At 54.0% G+C, this 19841-nt stretch overlaps 2 protein-coding genes across 4 annotated transcripts in view; one reads left to right on the forward strand and one right to left on the reverse strand.

The window, feature by feature from the left end:
• The window catches only part of CASTOR2 (cytosolic arginine sensor for mTORC1 subunit 2), a 67716-nt gene extending 60865 nt beyond the window's left edge, over nt 1-6851 (forward strand). Inside the window, exon 9 of the mRNA XM_024249430.3 lies at nt 54-6851. Within this exon, the coding sequence (XP_024105198.1) occupies nt 54-119 (66 nt within the window). The 3' untranslated portion in view covers nt 120-6851. The remainder of the gene's footprint in view (nt 1-53) is intronic.
• Nucleotides 6852-14285: 7434 nt separating this feature from the next.
• The window catches only part of RCC1L (RCC1 like), a 33578-nt gene continuing 28022 nt past the window's right edge, over nt 14286-19841 (reverse strand). For all 3 annotated transcript variants that reach the window (XM_054560379.2, XM_024249429.3, XM_024249428.3), the window contains one exon: nt 14286-15221. In XM_054560379.2, coding sequence (XP_054416354.1) covers nt 14599-15221 — 623 coding nt within the window. In that variant the 3' untranslated portion in view covers nt 14286-14598. The remainder of the gene's footprint in view (nt 15222-19841) is intronic.

A 19841-nucleotide genomic window follows, 5' to 3' on the forward strand; every position in this document is an offset into this window, starting at 1 on the left:
CGGGTTCCTGGGCTCACGGGCAGGCATCTGCCTCCTCTCCCCCCCCCGCACAGGTCCCAGAAGAGAACATCAATGGTGTCATCAGTGCCCTGAAGGTCAGCCAAGCAGAGAAGCACTAGAAGGGTCTCTTCTGCTCCTCCCTGCCGCCGCCCGGGCCCAGCCCTAACCCTGAAGATTGATCTTGCAGTATTTCTCTACAGACTGGAAAATCAGCCTGGGGACCCTGAGGAAGGGGCCTCTGTGGGAGACTCCCTTGATTGCCAATCCCTCCAGGGCAGGGGCCCACGCCAAGGCCTCTCCATGCCCTCCTGCCTTCCCGGAGCCCCCCGACCCTCCAGAGAATGACCTTTCTCTTCCCCACCTCCCCCACCCCAGAAAATGCTTTTGGAGGCCCAGGGAGCTTGTGAGCTGATCCGCCTTCTCATCCGGGCTCACCCACGGCCAGGGGCAGATGCCGAGGGAAGCTGGTCCCTCCTACGAGACACTGGTGTGCCAGCTGTCATGTCACCTTGCAGGGCTGGGGCTGGCAGGGTGGGGCCGAGTTTGGGGTGCCTGGGAGGGTTTGGGGGTGAGTACTGTGATCACTGGTCTCTGCTTCCATCAGCTCAGGGCTGGTTCCCTCGGAGTGGAGGCCAGCATGGCCCCCTCAGGTCATCGGGGCTGGTGAGGCTCAGACAGGAATCCAGGTGGGATCCCCGAGCTGGGAAGGACCCAGACTCCCCCTATACCTCGCCTGTCAACCACAGGGCCTGGGCCCAACTCCCAGCAAGACTGCCAAGAGGGCCCTGTCCAGACCCTCCCCGACAAGCACTCAGTCCTTGGGGGAGGAGGGAGGGTCCCAGGAGACCCACCAGCCTGGAGCATCAGCTCCTGTCCCCTCGGCTCTCCCTGGACCCGACTTGGGCAGGTAGAGCCTCAGCTTCCCCCAGCAGGGACATCCCTGGCTTTCCGGGCCTGAGGTTTCTTAGGTGGTGTCCCACCTCCCCAACAGACAACTAGACCAGCATAGGACTCCCCACCGTCCTCCTCCCTCCTCTGCCCCCAACTCACCTGCCTGCCCACCTGCCCCTTGGTCGGGGGCTGTGGCATCATGATTACTTGACCCAGGAGGCAGCTTAACTGAGCCTTAATAGAGAAAACCGTACTTTGTTTTAGTTTTTTATTTAATGTATTTGCACCCAGGCTGCTCTTGGCGGTAGTTTCTGTTTGGCGGGGATAGGACCTGTTTGAGTTCTGTCAAGGGGGCCTGGAGGCTCCGTGTCTAGGCTGGTGCTCTGTGGCTCCAGGGGCAGGCAGTGGGAGTCGGGAGATGTCACAGGAGCCTTGGCCCTCTCTTCTGAAGGGAAGCTGGGAGCAGAGATCTCTTACAAGACGCTGGAGCTGCTGGCACCCTACATGGGAACTCCCAACCAGCTGTGGTTCTATCTGAGCACCGGAGGGGGTGAGGGAACCCGAGGGCCATGGGGAGGTGGACAGCCGGGTGGCGGGCCAGCTGAGTGGTCATGTCCAGGAGGCATGGGGTTAGCTGTGGTGTCCCTTCTAGTGGGGTGGTTTTCTGAATGAGCAAGACCAAGGGCCCCTGTGGCTTTCGCTCTGGTGGGTTTTTTTTTTTTTTTTTTTTTTTTTGAGATGGGAGTCTGGCTCTGTCACCCAGGCTGGAATGCAGTGGCACGATCTTGGCTCACTGCAACCTCCTCCTCCCAGGTTCAAGTGATTCTCCTGCCTCAGCCTCCCGAGTAGCTGGGATTATAGGCACACACCATCACGTCTGGCTAGTTATTGTATTTTTAATAGAGACGGGATTTCGTCACGTTGCTCAGGCTGGTCTTGAACTCCTGAGTTAAGTGATCCGCCTGCCTCGGCCTCCCAAGATGCTGGGATTACAGGCATGAGCCATCACACCCAGCCGAGTTGTGCTGTTTCTGTGGTCAGAGGAGAAGGGATATTTCTAGTCCTGGCGAAGTGCTCCCCGCTTCTCTGAGCTGTGTAGAATCCTCTGAGCCCTGGAAGCCCACCAGATGGAGAAGCTGTTCTTTAAAATCCTTGTGGGTGTTCGAGCCCCACCACATTAATTAGAAACCAACTTTTTTTTTTTTTAAGTTAATTCGTTTTGCACAAAACTCCAAAACAAAACTCGTACATTGCTGGTCCCAAAAGGGAGGTGGCCGAGTGGGGCAGGGCTGTGGTGGAAGCCCTGAGTCCCCTTTCTGACCTTGCAAGGCCTTGATTTTCCTTTCTGTCATTTCCCCCTGACGGTGTCACTTCTCTGCCTTTCCTTCCCGCCGTGCAAGTGTGTCGGCCCCGTGACCCCAGAGTCGTGTGTCCCCTAGACTTCCTAGGACGTATCTATTGTACACACCTATAAATACCTGTGTTTTATGTTGATAGAGATATATACTGTAAATAGCATATATACTTGAGCAATATATATGTTAATATATACTGTGTGCGCAGTCCGTGGACACAGCCCCCCGCTGTGTGTGCACACGTGTATGGGCGTGACGGCCTCCACCCCACACCGTCTGCCATGCACGCGGGCACATTTGAGCCACCATATATTTTTAATTCAAGTATATAGGCAATACGATTATTACAGAAGCCGATGGGTTCCCTCAGACCTGACTTGAGAGAACAAAGCCAGCAGCTCAAAGAGCCTGCGACATGGGACATGGGATGGGTGCCGAGAGCCCGCTGTGGCGTGGGTCATGCCTCCTGCACCCCACTTTCCCCAGCCAAGGTCCCTGGGCGCCCTTGTTTTATTTGGGGGGACGTTGATCCCGAGGGAGGAGTATTTGGAACTTCTTGCTTTTAACCAGAATGACCCCTCTCCCCTGCCCCCGCCAGCGGCCTCGCCCTGAAGACCTGGGCCTGCTGAATGGGCCACACGCTGCCTGCGTCCCGCCTCCGTGGGTGGCACTTTTTACGCAGGCGGCTTCTCTGTTTTTTTTTTGTTTTTTGTAACCTGCAAGCTTAGAAATCTCAGGTTCTGCTCCCGGGGCTGCTCCTGGGGACTGGCCTCGTGTCATGGAGAAAAGCACGCATGTCGGGGCGTGCTGGGGCCAGGGTATGGCTCTCCGCCCTGGCTGGCTCTGCAGGGGTGGTCCCTGTTCCAGCCTGCTCCGTGGGAGCTGCCCCCCGGGGACCCTGCTCCTCGGTCACAGGGGGACCCTTTAGTTTTCCCGTCCCCATCCTGCTCGTGTAAAGCTTGGTTTATCTTCTCGGCGTTCTGTGTGTAGCGTAGTCTTGGTTTGGTCTCCACAGCTCTTCGGGGTGGGGTATGAGTGTGGGTTTTCCCAGGCAGGGGCCGTCTGCCCTTGTCCCCCGGCCATCTCCTGGTCTGCTGGGTGGGAGGGTCTCTCCAGGCCCCAGACCCCACTTGGAGGGGCATGTGTTTCTCGGAGGGGCTCCATCCGCAGTTGCATGGAACTCCTTACCTGTTTGCCGTCCGTCCCCTGGAGGTAATCAGAGGAGTGGGCCCGTTGTATTGGCACTGGCGGATGGGGCAGATGCCTGGCGGGGGAGGAAGAGGGCTCTCTAGTATGTGGATTTTTTTTTTTTTTTTTTTTCCAAGATGGAGTCTTGCTCTGTCGCCCAGGCTGGAGTGCAGTGGCACGATCTCAGCTCACTGCAGCAACCTCTACCTCCTGGGTTCAAGCGAGTCTCCTGCCTCGGCCTCCCAAGTAGGTGAGATTACAGGCACTCGCCACCACACCCGGCTAATTTTTGTATTTTTAGTAGAGACGGGGTTTCACCATGTTGACCAGGTTTGTCTCGAACTCCTGACCTCAAGTGATCCACCTCGGCCTCCCAAAGTGCTGGGATTACAGGCGTGAGCCACCGTGCCCGGACTTGTGGAATTTCTAGGGGTGAGCAGGTGACCCTGGGGCTGCCACTTGAGCTCCTGGAGTGTGTGTCTTGGCCCCTGTGTGGTTCTCCAGTAAGAAAAGCTCAGACAGTCTCAACCCCACCCTCTCCCCTTCCTGCACTCCGAGTACCAGTGGGAGCTGAAGGATGGGGAGGAACAGAGCAGTGACCACCCCCTCCCTGCCACTGATAAGTTCTGCCTCGTTGTGGGGCTCCCCTGTTCCCAAGACACCCCTTTCTCCCTCAGCCCCTCGTCCTGACCCAGCAAAGATCTGGGCATTGCCGACTCTGCACCTCCTTCCTCCATGGGCATCTCCAGGACCGCCCTCCTTCAAGGGGCACTGCCCACACCACCATCCTCAGCCCGAGGCATGCATCCGAGCTGGAGAGGCTTGCAGGCCTGACCCTGGTAGCCTCCCCTCCCCAAGATTCAGAGGTGGGGACCCAGAGCCTCACTCCAAACCACTGGCATTTTTACCTCCTCTCACCTCCAGGCACCAGGCTGCTGGTGGGAAAGGAAGGAGCTGGGGGATCAGAGGCTCCCAGTGTGGCCTCCGGAAGCAGCAGCATAGCCAGGGTGACATTTGTTTAGCAGGAGGAGGCTTGGTCTGGAGGGGCTTGCCCCTCTGAGGTGACACAGGATGCCCTGGAGGTCAGGAGAGAAGACTGGGAAGACAGGAAAGGCCAGGCCCCTGTTAAAGCCCAGGGCACTATTTGGTGATCTTCAAAGGTGAACACTGGCCCCCTCCTCCTGGCCACATTTTCCAGGGATACCCTGGGGAGTCCTAAGGTCACCCTGGGCCCCTTTCTGAGCATTGAGATCTGGATGTGGTGACAACCAGGGCTTTTCTCAGCCCTGCAATGGGGGAATCTTTTTTTTTTTTTGAGGCAGAGTCTCACTCTGTCACCCAGGCTGGAGTGCAGTAGTGCGATCTCGGTTAGCTGCAACCTCTGCTTCCCAGGTTCAAGCGATTCTCCTGCCTCAGCCTCCTAAGTAGCTGGGATTATAGGCACCCACCACCACGGTCGGCTAATTTTTGTATTTTTAGTAGAGACAGGGTTTCACTATGTTGGCCAGGCTGTTCTCGAACTCCTGACCTCAGGTGATCCGCCCACCTTGGCCTCCCAAAGTGCTGGGATTACAGGCATGAGATACCCCGCCCGGCCAATGGGATTTTTGACGCCACTTCCTGAGTGAAGCACTTTGCATGGGGATGGGAAGAAGCACCCCCAACCTTCTAGCCCGCTCCGAGCAGGGCCTGGAGCATTGGAGACATTGGTTAGTGTAATAGGCAGAGCCTGAGTGAGGCCGGTGCGCTTCTCCAACAGAGGTACTATGCTGAGGGAGGGGGTTAGGCCTGGCGGGGGCCCATTCAAAGGAGACCAGGCTTGGTAGCTTAGGCCTGTCATCCCAGCACTTTGGGAGGCCAAGGCGGGAGGATAGCTTGAGGCCAGGACAGCAAGACCCTGCCTCTACAAGAAAATAACGAGAGGCCCCAGGGAAGGAAGCCAGCCAGGAGCATCCTGGAGCAGAGGCAGGAGCCTGAGGCCTGAGCCATGGCATCCAGGGACAGCCTGGTGGCCGAGTCAGCTTGTGGCTGTCACTACAAGGGAAGAGGAGCTATGGAAGTTGGAAGTGCAGGGCGGCCTGTGTGCTAGGAGTGAGGATGCAGGCCTAGGTGTGTTTATGCACACGTATGTGCACGTACGTGTCAGCGTGGATGTGTTCCTATGCATTAAGAGTGTGTGTGTGTGCACGTGTGCAGAGCCCACACCTGAGATACGGGACTGGCTGTTGGAGTATTTTGAGTTCTCAGTAGCAGTCTTGCTGTCGGGCCTCAAGTGCAGAAATGATTAGGTGAGTGAGGGCAGGACTCGAATGCAGACCCTGGCTCCAGGGGAGAGGGTGGGGCATCTCTGGTAGGATGGCCTTACCCCACTTGTCAGAACTACTTTGGAGGGGGGCAAAGGTATCAGGAACAGTTAGAGCAGTTCTGGCTCAGGGTCACTCATGAGGTTGCTGTTGTCTGAAATCTTAGCTAAGGATTGGAGGATGCACTTCTAAGTGAGGCCTGGCTGTAGGCAGAAGGCCTCAGTCCTTCCCCAGGTGGGCCAACCCACGGGGCTGCTTGAGTGTCCTCACAGTATGGCGCTCGGCTTCCCCCCAGAACAAGAGATTCAAGGGCCCAGGGTAAAAGCCAAAGTGTTATTTTTATCCCTAGCCTCAGAATTCACACGCCGTTGCCTCCACCATGCTCTGGTTTGATACAGCCCAGCTCTGACTGGAAGGGGCTGGGGCTCCCTGTGCTGACTCTTCAAAGGCATCCCATCCTGAAGATGGCGTTCACAGGGAGTTTGTGGGGCCGGCGCTCCCTCATCTACTGGGGCTCATTCTGGAAGAAGGTCCAGAAGAATTGGAGACCCCTGCCCCTCACCCAAACTTTGGAGGTGGCAGGGTGAACAGCAGGCCAAGTTCAGGTCCCAAGACAGGCCAAGGCCAGTGCGGTTTACCGTCCACTGCCTCAGTTTACCTGTATTCAGAAGACGGTCTAGGAAGAGTTGAGCAGAACAGTCCCAAGCCCTCCTCTGTCTCTATGCCAAAATCATTTCCGTTATCCTGAGATGGGGGTGAGTGGATGGATGGTGTACTGAGGGGCCTCTGCCCTGCCCAGAGCCCCCCATCATAGTGGGGGCAGGGGACTTCCTGCCCGCGGCCCCCTCCAACCCTCACCTGGCATGCCCGGCTCACCAGCAGCAGCAGCGGCGTTTCATCGGTCCCAAGATCTGGGTGAAGGGGAGAACCTGCCATCTTATCCCTACCCCCTGGGGCCCTCAAGCTTATTTTCTTGTTGAAGAAACACAAAACCCTCGAGATTCATGTACTGTATGTTGGAGAGAAAAAAATTACCTAATGTTCCCCCAAAAAAGACAGTATATTTTGTACTTTGTAAAGTGTTAATTAAAATGAAAAGGAAAAAAAAAAACGATGCTGGCTGGTGGCTGTCTGGTTTTTTGCTGATCTAGCCAGAACCTGGTCTCATCGCTTTCTCCTCCACACTGTGGTCGGGGGAACACAGGCCAGGGGCTAGAGGCGGGTAGAAAAACACCCAGAATTTGAGGAAGGGCCCCCAGAGCCGGAGGGGTTGTATTAGTTACCTGGTGCTGTATAACAAGTTGCCCCCAAACTTAGCGGCTTAACATGATCATTATTTATAGATCACATTTTCTCTGGGTCAGGAATTCAGGAAGTTTGGCTGAGTGATTTTGGCTCAGAGTCACTCATGAGGTTGCCGTTGTCTGAAATCTTAGCTAAGGACTGAAGGATGCACTTCTAAGTGAGGCCTGGCTGTAGGCAGGAGGACTCAGTCCTCCCCCACGTGGGCTAACCCACGGGGCTGCTTGAGTGTCCTCACAGTATGGCGCCCAGCTTCCCCCAGAGCAAGAGATTCAAGGGTCCAGGTTAGAAACCAAAGTGTTATTTTTATTCCTAGCCACAGAATTCACACGCCATTGCCTCCACCATGCTCTGGTGTGATACGGCCCAGCTCTGGGAGGGAACTACATAAGTGGGTGGAAACCAGGAGGTAAAGATGACTGGGGGCCATCTTGGAGGCCAGCTACTATGCCCAGCATCCCCACCCAGACCTTGGGCAGAGCCAGGCCTGGGAGTGGGGATGGTGGGGGGAAGGAGTTCGACGGAGCCTTTCTGATGGCAGGGGAAGGTCAGGGGCTGGTTGCCTGGCCGAAGGGTCTCTGACCGAAACCTAGAGCCCTGCCATGGACATCACAGCTCCAGGTAAGTTCCAGAAGCCAGGAGCTGATACCTCCAGATTAGATATCCTGAGGGCAGAAAAGAGGGGCACCGTGCTTCTGGCCCCTGCCCTCTTGGTAGGCAGGACACTGGGGCTGTGCCAGCAAGAATAGATGGGCTTGAGACCAGCATGTTCTAGACCTGACACCCTTCCCCTTCTCCTCTCTGAGATTTTCCATGGGGGGGTAGCTGTGAGCAGGGCAGAGTTGAAGACCCATATCTGCCCTAGGCCCCATCAGCCCCTGCCCCAACCAGCCTCACCCTTGGCCCACAGGAAGAGACCCTGGAGACCAGGAGTGAAAATGGAAGCTGAATATTCTTCCATCACCCCAAGCCCAGGAGAGTTCTAGCTGCTGGGAAGGTTTTATGCCTGGGGTCTGAAAACAAGTCCTGTCACTCTGGCCTTCAGATAATACCACAGGAGGGCTGGGTGTGGTGGTTCACACCTGTAATCCCAGCACTTCTGGAGGTAGAGGCGGGAGGATTACTTGAGGTCAGGAGTTCAAGACCACCCTGGTCAACATAGTGTAACTCTATCTCTACTAAAAATACAAAAATTAGCTGGGCATGGTGGTGGGCACCTGTAATCCCAGCTACTTGGGAGGCTGAGGCAGGAGAATGGCTTGAATCCGGGAGGTGGAGGTTGCAGTGAGCCGAGATTGTGCCACTGCACTCCAGGCTGGGCAACAGAGTGAGACTTTGTCTCAAAAAAAAAAAAAAAAAAAAGATAATTCCACTGGAGCCGGAACATCCATGGGCGATCTTGACTGCCCCAAAACTCTCAAAATCATCCCCTTGTGCTGGTGCTGGGGACCCACCATAGCCCCTGCACCGGGGGGTCCTTCCCGGAGCATTACAAGGGATGCAGTGCTAGGATGGACCACAAGGGGGTGCTGTGCTTGGACCAGGAAATGACCAGCTGCTGGCCAATAGTAGAGGGAAGACAGAGAAGCAGGGAGGGACGGGAGAGTTAGACTTAGTGAGACAAGAAACAGCAGGTAGAATCCAAAAGCAAAGAAGGACCCATAGCGGTAATTAAGAAGTGGGGTGGGCCAGGTGCAGTGACTCAACGCCTGTCATCCCAGCACTTTGGGAGGCCGAGGCAGGCGAGGTCAGGAGTTCGAGATCAGCCTGGCCAAAATGGTGAATCCCCGTCTCTACTAAAAATATAAAAATTAGCCAGGCGTGGTGGCAGCCATCTGTAATCCCAGCTACTCAGGAGGCTAAGGCAGAAGAATCGCTTGAACCCGGGAGGCAGAGGCTGCAGTGAGCCGAGATCGCGCCACTGCACTCCAGCCTGGCAGCAGAGTGAGACACCATCTCAAAAAAAAAAAAAGAAGAAGAAGTAGGGTGGGCCAGGTGCAGTGACTCATGCTTGTCACCCCAGCACTCTGGGAGGCCGAGGTGAGCAGATCCCTTGAGCCCAGGAGTTCAAGACCAGCCTGGGCAACATAGGGAGACCCTGTCTCTACAAAAAATAAAAAATTAGGCCAGGCACGGTGGCTTACACCTGTAATCCCAGCACTTTGGGAGGCTGAGGCAGGTGGATCACCTGAGGTCAGGAGTTCGAGACCAGCCTGGCCAACATGGCGAAACCCCGTCTCTACTAAAAATACAAAAATTATCTGGGCGTGGTGGTGGGCGCCTGTAATCCCAGCTACTTGAGAGGCTGAGGCGGGAGAATTGCTTGAACCCGGAAGGCAGAGGTTGCAGTGAGCCGAGACCACGCCATTGCACTCCAGCCTGGGCAACAGAGCAAGAGTCTGTCTCAAAAAAAAAAAATTAGCCAGATGTGGTAGTGCATACCTGTAGTCCCAACTACTCAGAGGCTGAGGCCAGAGGATCACTTGAGCCCAGGAGTTGGAGGCTCCAGTGAGCTGTGATGGCACCACTGCACTCCAGCCTGAGTAACAGAACAAGATCCTGCTCTAAAAAGCAATAAATTCCAAAAAAAAAAAATTAAATTAAAAAATAAAGCAAAGGCCACAAAAGGAAAGGGCATCATCTTTAGTCACTTTGCCCACCCTGGTTTTGTCATGTGAATTTCAGCTGACTCGGGCAGGGGAGGGAGTGTTGGATCAGCTCACATGGTGAAGAAAGCGGAAAAAAATATGCACCAAAAGGGAATGTGTGCAATGAAATCATGGTGACAGCTGCACAACACAGTTTGCGAAAAACCACTGAGCTGTGTGCTGTAAATGGTTTTATGTTATGTGACTTATATCTTGATGTTTTAAAGAAGGAATGTGGTAGAAAAAGCAACAGGTGTGAATGCACATTGGAGGACAGCCGAGAAAGAAAGGTGATTGCGGCCGGGCGTGGTGGCTCACACCTGTGGTCCTAGCACTTTAGGAGTCTGAGGCGGGCGGATTATCTGAGCTCAGGGGTTCAAGATCAGCCTGGGCAACACAGTGAAATCCCATCTCTACTAAAATACAAAAAATTAGCCGAGCATGGTGGTGTGTGCCTGTAATTTCAGCTACTTGGGAGGCTGAGGCAGGGGAATCGCTTGAACCAGGGAGGCAGAGGTTGCAGTGAGCTGAGATTGCACCACTGCACTCCAGCCTGGGCAACAGAGCGAGACTCTATCTCCAAAAACAAAACAAAACAAAAAAGGTGATTGCTCTGACGGTTCTTGGCAGCTGAATGTGGAGGTCTTCACCTTGTAAAGGTTGGTAGCAGAACATCACATCTGAGATGTTTTTCCAAGAGATGTCTACCTGAGCTGAGTGGGAAACTCAGGCAGCATCAGCTAGACCCAGGGCCTAGTTTGTTTTTTTTTCTTTAAATTTATTTGCTCACTGCAGCCTCGAACTCCTGGTCTCAAGCAATCCTCCAATCTCAGCCTCCAGAGTGGCTGTTAACTATAGGTGTGCACCACCACATTTGGCTAATTTTTTTATTTTTTGTAGAGATGGGGGTCTTGCTATATTGCCCAGGTTGCCCTTGAACTCCTGAGCTCAAGTGATCCTCCCACCCCAGCCTCCCAAAGTGCTGGGATCACAGGTGTCAGCCACCATGCCCAGAGCCCATTTCTATGTACTTGCTCATTATAAGCTCTGATGACTACTGGGCACCAAGAGGGTTTCCTAATTTATTCATTTACATTTATGTATTTATTTAGAGATGGAGTCTCGCTCTGTCACCCAGGCTGGAGTGCAGTGGAGCAATCTAAGCTCACTGCAGCCCCCACCTCCCAGTTTCAAGTGATTCTCGAGCCTCAGCCTCCCCAGTAGCTAGGACTATAGGCACACACTGCCACACCCAGCTAATTTTTAAATTTTTAGCAGAGACGAGGTTTTGCCATATTAGCCAGGCTGGTCTCAAACTCATGACCTCAAGTGATCCGCCCGCCTCAGCCTCCCAAAGTGCTGGGATTACAGACATGAGCCACCGTGCCCGGCCTGGGTCCCTACGTTAGAGGCACAAACACCAGAAAAGCAGGCAGAAAGCCTGCCATGAGCCTGCAAGGAACAGCCCAAGTTGTATGCAGGGAAATAAATATTCAGTAGCTTGGAACTTACAGAGTATGTTGTAGGTTAAATGATGCAAATGTCAAAACTCAAAAAAATTAAATGAATGAGCGGGAACTCCACTCCTAGGTATACATCCATGAAAATTGAAAACTTAGGTTTACACAAAAACGTTCCAGAAACAAAACGCTGGGCCAATGTGAAACTTATACATGAATGTTTTGACACTATTTATAATGGTCAAAAAGTGAAACCAGCCCAAATGTCTAGCAACTGATGAATAAATATGCAAAATGTTATATTATATTAAAAAAAAAAAGGCTGGGCGAGTTGGCTCACACCTGTAATCCCAACACTTCAGAAGGCTGAGGCAAGAGAATCATTTGAGCCCGGGAGTTCAATACCACCCTGGGCAACATAGCGAGGTCCCCCCATCTCGACAAAAAAATTTTAAAAATTAGCCAGGCATGGCCTAGCGTGCCTGAAGGGTTTTCATGCCAGTGAGACCCATCTCTTCCCCGCAGAAATCAGTGTGGAGTGGCGGTCTGCATACCTGCAGGGGCGAAGAGGATGGAAAACTGGACCTACGACCCCTGCAAACTGTCCGAGGGAGATGGGGTGGGGGGCCTTCTCGAGGCTGACAACCTGGACACGCTACGTCTTCCACCCGGGTGCCTCTCTGACCTTGGTTACTGACATCATCAGAGAGAAAGGGACAGAGTCCGTGTGTATGGAGAATGGCCTTGGGGACACATGGGGTTGGTACAAGGCTCACTCCATCGCGGGTGCCATTCACGTGCTCGCTAAAGCGAGAGGAGACGGGAGCTTGCAAACACTGATTTTTCACAGGAACACGATGATCGAGCCTAGCAACCGAGCTAATGGCATAGTAGGGTTTCTATGGTCGTGTGTGTCAAATGCTGGGGTTGGGGGAGGGGCGGCACTAGGGAAAGAGAGGACAGATGCTGAGATGCAGGCACAGGTGACAGCTGGGGAGAGGGCTTGGTCCACTGCAGAAGAGCTCCAACCAGGAGCCCTCATGACCCACAGAAGGCACAGCCAAGCAGCCCTCCTGGGCAGACAGAGCCCAGCTGGAAGAAAGAAAAGACAAACCCAAGGACGTCCCTGCTTCTACACTGGTTGCTATGTCCAAAGTCAAGATCATTACTGGGGCTGGACCCGGTGGCTCACGCCTGTCATCCCAGCACTTTGGGAGGCCGAGGCGGGCGGATCTCTGGAGGTCAGGAGTTGTTTGACACCAGCCTGGCCAACATAACAAAACTCCGTCTCTACTAAAAATAGAAAAATTAGCCGGGCGTGGTAGTGCATGCCTGTAGGCCCGGCTACTCGTGAGGCTAAGGCAAGAGAATCGCTTGAACCCAGGAGGCAGAGGTTGCAGTGAGCTGAGATCGCGCCACTGCACTCCAGCCTGGGTAACAGAGAGAGACTCTGTCTCAAACAAACAAAAAAGATCATTACTAGATCTGTATCTTGGTTGCATTAGGGTGGGAGGTTTATTAAAAACTCACCTTCTCCAGAGACCCTCCATCCCCCATCCTCACCTGCCATCCCGAACCCCGCCCAGTGTGACCCGGGTCTGGCCTCCAGGGGCACTAGATCAATACGTGCTTTGCGGCTTGAGTTTCACTGAGGTGGGATTACCCTGCTTCACTGCAGGGGCGACTTTAGACCCGGCCCCAGTAACGGTTTCAGGAAGGAAAAATGACACACGGTTTTCAATTTCTACTTCAAGTTTATGAGAAAACTTGACTGTAATAAACCTAAGAATGGGGTTCGCAGCCCAGGTGAAGGGCCCCTCCCCTAGATATCTGAGTGGCTGGTTCTCATGGCCACAGGTCACAGCAAGGACACCGCTGGCTGGGTGACCATTCCACTTTAAAGTGCAGCTCTAGGCTGGGCATGATGGCTCACGCCTGTAATCCCAGCACTTTGGGAGGCCAAGGTGAGCGGCTCACCTGAGGTCAGGAGTTCGAGAACAGCCTGGCCAACATGGCAAAACCCCGTCTCTACTAAAAATACAAAAATTAACCAGGTGTGGTGGCGGGCGCCTGTAATCTCAGCTACTCGGGAGGTTGAGATAGGAGAATTGCTTGAACCGGGAGGCGGAGGTTGCAGTGAGCCGAGATCGTGCCACTGCACTCCAGCCTGGGCAACAGAGCGAGACTCCGTCTCATAACTAACTAACTAACTAAATAAAGGGCAGCCCTCCCGAGATCCCATCCCCTCCTCCTGCTTTCTCTCCACGGCCCACAGAACCATTTCACATGCTGCTTCTCGTTTTTCCCGTTTCCCTCCCTAGAATGTAAGCTTCACGGTGCGGGGATTTTTGTCACCACATGCCCCAGCATGAGGACAGTACTGGGCACTGACGGGGCACATGACAAGTATCTGTTGTGAATGCATTAAAGGAATGGGGTAAAGGCAGGCAGGGCATGGGAGTCCAGCCTGTGACATGAGTACCACGTATTTTCTCCTAACTGAACTGCAGGAGTAGAATCTGTTCAGAAAATATTTGTCAAGTATGGCTGGGCGCGGTGGCTCACACCTGTAATCCCAGCACTTTGGGGGACCGAGGCAGGCACATTGTCTGAGGTCAGGAGTTCGAGACCAGCCTGGCCAACATGGTGAAACCCCATCTCTACTAAAAATACAGAAAACAAATTAGCTGGGTGTGGTGGCGCACACTTGTAGTCACAGCTACTCGGGAGGCTGAGGCAGGAGAATAATTTGAGCCCAGGGGGTGGAGGTTGCAGTGAGCTGAGATCATGTCGCTGCACTCCAGCCTGGGCAACAAAGCAAGACTCTGTCTCAAAAACAAAAAAAAAAAGAAAAAAGAAAATATTTGTCAAGTAGGACTGTCTTCTAAACTATTTTTCAGTTGAGCACGGTAGCTCACACCTATAATCCTAGCACTCTGGGAGGCCTAGGCAGGAGGATGGCTCGAGGCCAGGGGTTGGAGCCTAAGCAACATAGCAAGATCTTGTCTCTGTAAAAAAATAAAAATAAAAAGACCTCATCTCTATAAAAGTATTTTTCACTGGCTTCTGCCTCTGTATCAAAAGGCTTGCTTATAAAAGCAAAACTCTAAATGATCAAGTAAGATTTAAGAAGACCTCTTCAGAGCTTAAAAACCAAAAGGCAGAAAATAGACTTTATTCCAAGACAGATTTGTAAAAGATGTTTTTAAAGGGAAAGGCAAGTCACGCTACTAAATCAAACGTTGTTCACAATTTCTGGATCTCCCTCCTCCGCCTGGCACTGCAGCTGAGCCTTGGCGGATGTGCTCGGGGCCCTCGGCCCACAGGAACTTGGCCTCAATTCTCTTCCTGAGGGGCTTCTTAACTTTTCCAAGCCAGGCAGTGAGCGTGGTGGGAGGCTGGGGCTGGCGCCTGCGGACAGCTCCAGATGGAATCCCAGGCCACGGTGCTTCTAGTGTCCCCCCAGCGAGCTTGCGGTGTGGCAGGCGGCCAGGAAGGGCCATAAGCAGGGTGGCTTGAATGAAAACCGAGGGCTGAAGCCAGCCTGACTCCCTCGCCTAAGCTGGGGCTCGGTCCGAGGCACACGCATGGCCTTGGCCAGACACAAACCAAGAGACTGCCATGACAGACAGAGGAGGAACCTCCCGAGCACTGTGTTCAAGCTAAGCTTTCCTAAGACAGGCTTCTCAGGCCAGACGTGACACCGGACACCGTCGCATGTTACTTGGAGAGAGCAGAGACGCGTGGGCCACAGCGGCCCACCAAAGGCTGCCGTCCCGTGCTGAGTTCCGCAGGCCTCACCTGCAGCTGGAGAAGGACCTTGCCCCGATCCTCCTGGTAGGTACCTGCTAAGGGATTCAGGACAGAGCGTCACACTGCACGCAGGGTCCTCCGCCACCACCATCCAAGAGCCCCGGGGGGCTGGCCACACGCTGGCCTCTGCCAAGGATTGCCAGTGGTTCCCGGGATGGGGCCACCGAAGCAGGTGAGGGAGGTTTAGATGAATGACTTGGCCAGGGTCACCATGTGGTCCACGCCACACGCCACGTCCACGGGCTCCCCAGGCATCGTCACCTGAAAAATAAGATCCAGCATACCATGGGTGGGGGTGGCGCACCCGGAGGAGACAGGCGCTGGTGTTGGCCGACCCGGCCCTGCCTCTCAGTAGGACACAGCTTCTCTGAGCCTCGGCTCCCTACCCTCTGGGAATGGGGGCACTTATGCCTCCCCAGCAGGTCCATCAGGACAACTGCGTGTGGTCACGAGGACAAGGCCATCCCAACTCCCTCCAGTCAATGGCAGCCATCACCATTCACATCAGCCTGAGAGGCCACGCTGGGCAGGAACACGGGCCTGTGTGCATCCCTGGAACCTGCACGCCCTACAGGGGCTGCTCCCCTCTGACCCTAACCCCACCAGGCTGCATGCCCCCAGGCCGGGTGTTCAGAGATCTCTCCCGGGAGCCACTGCTATGGCTCACTAAGAAGCTCCAGGGGCTGGGCGCTGTAGCTCACGCCCGTAATCCCAGCACTTTGGGAGGCCGAGGCAGGCGGAGCACGTGAGGTCAGAAGTTTGAGACCGGCCAGGCGTGGTGGCGGGCGCCTGTAATCCCAGCTACTTGGGAGGCTGAGGTGGGAGAATTGCTTGAACCCAGGAGGTGGAGGCTGCAGTGAGCCAAGATTGCACCACTACACTCCAGCCTGGGTGACAGAGCGAGACTCCGTCTCAAAAACAAGCTCCAGAAACCCTGTCTCTTGCCTTGCAGGTCCACTCTGGGAACCAGGCCCCACTGGCCCAGCATCTCCACTCATCTTACCCGCCACCCCCAGCTCCAGTCACAGGCAGGCTGCATCCCAAGTCACGACCACCAAGCAGGGGCACTGGCTGTGTCTCAAAGACCCTTGCCAGGAGCCCTGATCACACTGCCTGTCTGGGCTGACAACGTGGCATCAGAGGACAGCCCAAGCCTCAAGGGAGCAAGAAGATGGCCTCGCTGAGACATGGAGGCTCTAGCCTGTTTGAAGAGCGCCCAGTGTTCTATAGCCTCGCCATGGAAACAGACACCCTCAACAACTCCAGGTGTGCCCAGGGCCATGGCCAATCCAGCTATCCAGGAAAGGGGCACTCTGCCTTCTCTTTCTTGTTTATTATGACTAGGCAGTGCATTCACATAGCTGCAAGATAAAAGGACATTCAGTGAAAAAGAAGAAAAAGCTATTAAACGACTTTTATGCCGGGTGCAGTGGCTCACACCTGTAATCCCAGCACTTTGGGAGGCCGAGGCAGACTCCACTTGAGGTCAGGAGTTCAAGACCAGCCTGGCCAACATGGTGAAACCCTGTCTCTACTAAAAACATAAAAATTAGCTGGGTGTGGTGGCGCACCCCTATAACACCAGCTACTCAGGAGGCTGAGGCAGGAGAATCGCTTGAACCTGGGAGGTGGAGGTTGCAGTGAGCTGAGATCACACCACTGCACTCCAGCCTGGGCGACACAGCAAGACTCTGACTCAAAAAAAAAAAACAAAAAAAAGTCTTTCATTACCACCCCTATCACCAGCTGCTCCAGTCCCCATCTGCCTCTGAACTGAAAACTACTTTTAACTGATTTCTTATTAACTTTCCAGAGGTTTTGTTTTTGTTTTAAGAGACAGGGTCTAGGCCAGGCGCGGTGGCTCACGCCTGTAATCCCAGCACTTTGGGAGGCCGCGGTGGGCCGGAGTTTGAGACCAGCCTGGCCAACATGGTGAAACCCCGTCTGTACTAAAAATGCAAAAATTAGCTGGGCGTGGTGGCAGGCGCCTGTAATCCCAGCTACTCAGGAGGCTAAAGTAGGAGAATTGCTTGAACTCAGGAGACAGAGGTTGCAGTGAGCCGAGATCGTGCCATTGCACTCCAGCCTGAGCAACAGAGCAAGACTCTGGCTCAGAAACAAAAAAGAGGCAGAGGCTTACTTTGTTGCCCAGGCTGGAGTCTAGTGGTGCAATCACTGCAGGCTTAACCTCCTGGGCTCAAGTGATTCTCTGCCTTAGCCTCGCAAGTAGCTGGGACTACAGGCACATGCCACCATGCCTGGCTAATTTTGTTTGTTTGTAGAGGCAGGGGTCTCACTATGTTGCCGAGGCTGGAATACAGTGACACAATCATAGCTCACACTGCAATGTCGAACTCCTGGGCTCAAGCTATCCTCCCACCTCACCCTCCCAAGTAGCTAGGACTACTGGCATGCACCACTATGCTCAGCTTATTTTTGTATTTTTTGTAGAGACAGGGTCTCGCCATGTTGCCCAGGCTGGTCTCGAACTCCTGGGCTCAGGTGATTCTCCTGCCTCAGCCTCCCGAAGTGCTGGGATTCCAGGTGTGATCCCCAGGCCTGGCCTTACAGAGGTTCTTTATGCAAAGAAGCAGATATGCATCTCTTCCTTTCTTTTTTTTTTTTTTTGAGACAGAGTCTTGCTCTGTCACCAGGCTGGAGTGCAGTGGCGCAATCTCGGTTCACTGCAACCTCCGACTCCCTGGTTCAAGCGATTCTCCTGCCTCAGCCTCCCAAGTAGCTGGGATTACAGGCATGCAGTACCATGCCCAGCTAATTTTTGTATTTTTCATACAGATGGGGTTTCACCATGTTGGCTAGGATGGTCTCGATCTCCTGAACTCATAAGCCACCTGCCTTGGCCTCCCAAAGCACTGGGATTACAGGCGTGAGCCGCTGCACCCGGCCTTCTCTTTCTTTCTTAAGCGCCAACTGCAAAGAAAGTGACCCTGCCTGGCTTGGCCCGAAGACCCCTGCCAGGATGCTGGCACTTGATCTACTGACCAGATCCGAATTCGACCACCCTCCCTTGGTGGCAGCACGTAGCCAGGTGGTGTGACAGCTGGAAAGGGGACCTGTCACAGTCTGTGGAGTTTACCGAGCTTAAGAGGGAAACCGCCTAATCCAGATTGCCTGGCCCTAAAAGCCGAGAGGCACTAGGCACCGACCCTGGAGCTTTGCGCCTATGCCGGGAGACAAGACCATTAGGGACTCCTGGCCACAGGCAGATGGATGCTGGAAACCAAGTCATGCTGTCCTCCCCCAGCCCTGTCCCTAAACAAATGAATGTCTTTAGCAGAACCTATTACAGGAATCACTAAACAAACAAGAACCCACATTCACTTTGCCCAGTGAATCGCAAAGGCACGTCGATGCAGAGAGCCTGCGAGGCTGGCGGGAGAAGACAACAGGCTGCCTCTGCAGTGACTGGGCCCCCACTGCCTCTTAGCAACCTCCCCAGCCATTAGGGAGCACTTTATTTACCTTTCCCGGGACAGTGTGCTTTCTCACAGCTGCACTTAAGCCCTCAGGTCCTTGCTCCCCGAGGGCTCTGCCCATTCAAGCCCAAAGCAAAGGAAGCCACGATGGTCTCTGCTATGGGTGGCGTGGGCAGCGAGGGCCCGGCTCCTGAGAGCCCTCCCTGGGGACCAGCGGGAGGCTCCCCAAGGTTTCAGCTCCCCCTGGCGGACAATCTCACACAGTCTCTGAACTGAGTCCAAGAGGAGACTGCCCTCAGCCATGTTTTATTTTTGTCCTAGGCAAGGTTAAATGGCGTTTTTCTTCTAAGCCAATTTACACTCACAACTCTGCTGCTGAGGGAAACAGCTTCAAAAAACAGAACCATATTTAGCCTTGGTGACTCTCTTAAAAGTCTCAGCAGAATCCATTTAGGAACATTCCTATCCACAATTACAAATTGCTAAAACAAACGCCCACCAGGTGAAAGACGGGGGTGTGGGAAGAAGGAACCCTGAGCGGTGAGTCCTTCGTGGGGACGAGAGCCCGAGAAAGGGAGATTGCTCCGGCGCCCAGCTCTGCAGTTCAATGGCACCAGCTTTTCTATTTTTTTTTTCAATGAGACGGAGTCTCGCTCTGTCACCCAGGCTGGAGTGCGGTGGCACGATCTCAGCTCACTGCAACCTCCGCCTCCCAAGTTCAAGCAATTCTCCTGTCTCAGCCCCCCAAGTAGCTGGGATTACAGGCATGAGCCACCACACCTGGCTAATTTTTGTATTTTTAGTAGAGACAGGGTTTCACCATGTTGGCCAGGCTGGTCCCAAACTCCTGACCTCGTGAACCGCCCACCTTGGCCCCCCAAAGTGCTGGGATTACAGGCGTGAGCCACCGCGCCCAGCCACTTTTGTATTTTTAAATTTTTGTTTAGAGACAAGGTCTTGCTCTGTTGCCCCGGCTGGAGTGCAGTGGTGTGATCATAGCTCACCACAGCTTCCAACTCCTGGGCTCAAGTGATCCTCCTGCCTCAGCCTCCCAGGGAGCTGGAATTACAAGCACATGCCACTGCACCTGGGTCATTTGTTTTTTTGTAGAGATGGAGTCTCACTATGTAGCCCAGGCTGGTCTCGAACTCCTGGCCTCAAGCAATCCTCTCGCGTCAGCCTCTCAAGGAGCTGGGATTATAGGCGTGAGCTACCATGCCTGGCCTGTGCCCAGCTTTTAACCTGCACTCGTCTCCTGCATTGTTAGAACCAGCTAGGTGGGTACATATACAGATGAATAAATAAAATAATTTTTTTTTTTTTTGGAGACAGAGTCTTACTCTGTTGCCCAGGCTGGAGTGCAGTGGTGCAATCGGCTCACTGCAACCTCCACCTCCCGGGTTCAAGCGATTCTCCTGCTCAGACTTCTGAGTAGCTGGGATTA

The sequence above is a fragment of the Pongo abelii genome, chromosome 6, assembly GCF_028885655.2.
Source record: "Pongo abelii isolate AG06213 chromosome 6, NHGRI_mPonAbe1-v2.0_pri, whole genome shotgun sequence".
NCBI lineage: Eukaryota > Metazoa > Chordata > Mammalia > Primates > Hominidae > Pongo > Pongo abelii.